The sequence below is a fragment of the Cyphomyrmex costatus genome, unplaced genomic scaffold (assembly GCF_001594065.2).
Source record: "Cyphomyrmex costatus isolate MS0001 unplaced genomic scaffold, Ccosl1.0 scaffold241, whole genome shotgun sequence".
Classification (NCBI taxonomy): Eukaryota; Metazoa; Arthropoda; class Insecta; order Hymenoptera; family Formicidae; genus Cyphomyrmex; species Cyphomyrmex costatus.
This window is the reverse complement of record NW_017276489.1, coordinates 552,839-556,512: the sequence shown is the minus strand read 5'-3', so window position 1 is coordinate 556,512 and position 3,674 is coordinate 552,839. Positions and strand designations below refer to the sequence as shown.

At 33.0% G+C, this 3,674-nt stretch overlaps 1 protein-coding gene across 1 annotated transcript in view; it reads left to right on the top strand.

Annotated features, from left to right (window-relative positions):
- Positions 1-2,478: 2,478 nt before the first annotated feature.
- LOC108774315 (proton-coupled amino acid transporter-like protein pathetic) overlaps positions 2,479-3,674 on the top strand; it is an 18,955-nt gene continuing 17,759 nt past the window's right edge. Inside the window, exon 1 of the mRNA XM_018540387.1 lies at positions 2,479-3,267. Within this exon, the coding sequence (XP_018395889.1) occupies positions 3,214-3,267 (54 nt within the window). The 5' untranslated portion in view covers positions 2,479-3,213. The remainder of the gene's footprint in view (positions 3,268-3,674) is intronic.

The following is a 3,674-nucleotide window of genomic DNA, read 5'->3' as shown; positions in this document are numbered from 1 at the left end:
TTTTTCAATTAATATTCAAAAGACAAAATTGAAATCTTTACGTGGTCAATAATCTTTTTCGAATTTGCGCTGACAAACAAGTTGATATACATTTTTCTTATTAGGATTAAGAGTGTGAAACTCTTCCATACTGCAATTGTTATTATTTATGGTGTCGCTTAACCAAACAAAATGTTGCTTCTTATTACCATTATTATGAGTAAAATGATATTGTCAGACCACCCGAATAAAAGTTTATCGTGAAACTTCTCGAAGTGTCGTACTCTAAAGTTATGTTTATAAACTACAATAGTATTAAGCACACAAATTCCCTAAAGCGACTGTTTTTAAATTATATGCTTCCATAAATGTAAGTGGTTTTTTATTTAAAAAAAAATTATTTATTGCTTCTCCTGCTGATAATTATATAAGATTACGAAGAATAATTTTGGAATTATTTATAGAAATGCAACATACTTAATAATATTTTGTGCAATTTTATTTAAAAAGTAGTATTTAAATAATGTGTGATTAGAATTATTTTATTTTAAGAAATTACCACTTTATGAAATGTTAGCCAAATCGTGTGATACAGAATATGATATAGAGAATATAAATAGCATTAAACACAATTTTTATTTATATTGTGCAAGGTTTTCTTATACATGTATTACAGCCATTACTATTGCAAAAATTATTTCACTTATACTCATCATGATTGCAATGCTGAACGCGAATCGATCGATAGGAAGAACTGAGATATGTTATTTCAGATCAAATTTACCAATAAATCGATTGTTATCGATTGAATATTGCTTTGCTTAAGTGTACTTTAAACAATTCGTAATCCGTGACAGGATTTTTTGTCATATAATTTTATTAAAAAATTTATTCGACTTCAAACTTTCATGTCATATATAAAAAAATTAATGTTTCTTGCATATCACGATTTTTATGTATTACATTCGGTAGAATAGTATTAAAATATGACATGTATTTTCTTCCCAAATTGTAAATTAAACTATAAATATATGGATCCTGATAATACTGGGAATATAAAAAAAAAGTATTTAAAAAAAAAATTCTTAATGTATAATGACATCAAGATTTAAAAACAATAAATTCTATCCTCAAAATTTTTTATTCGTGTTTTTTAAACTGTCTTATATTATATATTAGATTAATAATGTGTGTAATTGAACTTGAAAAATGAAAACAAAGTGAAACTAATAATACAATACTTTAATGGATCCTCCCAAGGACTTATATGCTCCTTTAGCATGAAATTAATAACATAAAATTTTAATGGATCCTCCCAAGGACTCATATGTTCCTTCAGCGTAATAAAAAGGCATGTTTCTGTGACGGGTTAATAATCGTAAAATTTTAATCAACTATCATAAAATACATCTTATAATATAGAAAATACGTCACACGTATACAGATTGGACTATACGTTCATTAATAGAGGATAAAGAAAGATGTGTGTCTCTTTGGTTTATATTTTCTCAAAATTTATTATTTATGAAGCACATACAAGAAACTAATTTATTTCGATACGTATAACACAAGAAAAAATATAATGCTTGAGATTATAATTTAAGTGCAATAAGAAATCGAAAGGTTTAATACGACGCAAAACTACGCGAGGCGCCAACAAGCAAGTTTCGCGTTACCTGAAATATTAGATAGCGAAATTGTAAACGTTATATCAGATTACCGCTACAAAAATTGCTTAGATTTTTGTTTTTTTTTTACTGCATCATTATTAGATCTACGAGTGTTGCCTGGAAACGCGTCATTTTTTAATTTTTTAAGGAAATACGACTTCAAATAAACAGTGAAGAATGTTAGCGCGCCACTGTGTGTAATTCTAGTGGCTAAATAATTTCCATTTGAATCGATCAATATTCTTACTTAATATTTTCTTGTTTATGTATTAAATAACTTGTTTGTAGAAAACGTGAATATTTAAATACTAATTTAATCGACGAGAAAGCAGACTAATTATTTTAAAAACTAATTATTTATTATATACGTATATATATTTACGTTAACTTGAATTATTTAATTAAAAAAATTAATTGGATCATATCCAAAATGATACAACAAGCATCGCGAAGCTGACACTTTTGAATAACAAAATACAATACAAAAGAGGAAGTTATTGTTAACAAATGATTATGGGGCGGTATAATGATGGAGTTCGATGAGACGTCTTCGTGAAGAGGGGAGCTTCTCGAAACGGTCTAATCGGATCGGACGGAGAAGCCGGGAGGTTGCTATAAACGTTCTCGTCTCGGGGAGGGGCAAACATCGAAAGGGACGAAGAGGGTACACGCTGCTCGAGGGAGTGGGAGAACCGGAGAAACCACGCGCGGCTTTCCGTATCGCGCACCGTCATTCTCGTGCGAGTCTCTTCGCCGATCGCGATCTATCGCGCTTCGTACTTCGGAGTACAATTTGAACAAAAATTCTGTTTATAAATTACATTGAAAAATTCTTAGTCGAGTACTCAAATCATCGATAATTACTGCACCCTCGCACATTCTTTATTAGAATAAAGAAGGGGTGAAACGCGCGTGTTTCTATTTTCTAGAGATTTAAACTCTTTTAGGGATTCCCGACGTTCCCTCCGATATATTACCTTGCCGTTTCCTCCCTCTCCTCTTCTTTGTATTCGCAAAGCAACTTGGTCCCCACCCTTCGTTAACCGGCTGCTCCCACCCGCGGGGCGACTTCCACGCAATATACCGATCTCGTGGCATCCACGGAGGGAAGTTGACGTGAAAAAGAGGACGAAAGATCAGTGCGACACCGCGCTCGTCCGAGAGGTGAACCCTTGCGAGTTGTCGCAACGTTACATAGACGCACCGTGTACGCAAATATATAATCACACGCTATAATTTTCCTCATTCATTCGTGTGAACACGTACACGTGCGTGGATACTTACACGCGGGAATATATATATATATATATATTGAGCGCCAGACTCCCCCCCATTAGTAGCGGGCTCGACGGTGAATTTCGAAGCGGATCCGCGTTTTTGCCGTCAGCGTTCTTACTCATCTCGACGCCGGACGCCGCACGGAGCAGAAGGAATCGTATATACAAAGTATATACAGCTATAAAACACAACACACACACACATATATATATACGTCTGTTGCATATCGAAACTAGACAGTCTTCTGAGACCAGAGCGAGATCGGCGCGCTAATACAAATTCAAGAATGTCACATAATACGAAGAGTCTCGGAGTACCGGTGCACGGCGGACGAATTCAGGTGAGTGAATTTGTAATTTACGTTCTGTCCAAAATCTAATCCGTAGGATATAATCGCTGCGCAGTTAACTAACTTTATGCCAAATAAAAATTTACGCGGTCGCTATCGAAGTATCGAGATATCGCGTATCGCGACGCGCTGGATTTATTGATTTTATAAGCGACGATAGCACAAAAAGGTATATATTTTTAGAGACACTATTCCCTGAAGTTATATTTCTCTTTAAAAGAATCATATATCAAGATTCAATATTTCGTAAATTATTTTAAATGTTATTTACAAAAGCAGTTTATGAAATAAATAATCGTACGAATAGAATTTTTTTTTATATTCACCCTTGAAAATAGATATTGGCAGATCTTAGTAAATATATTATTTAAAACAGTATTTTTTTTTTTTTTTTTTTT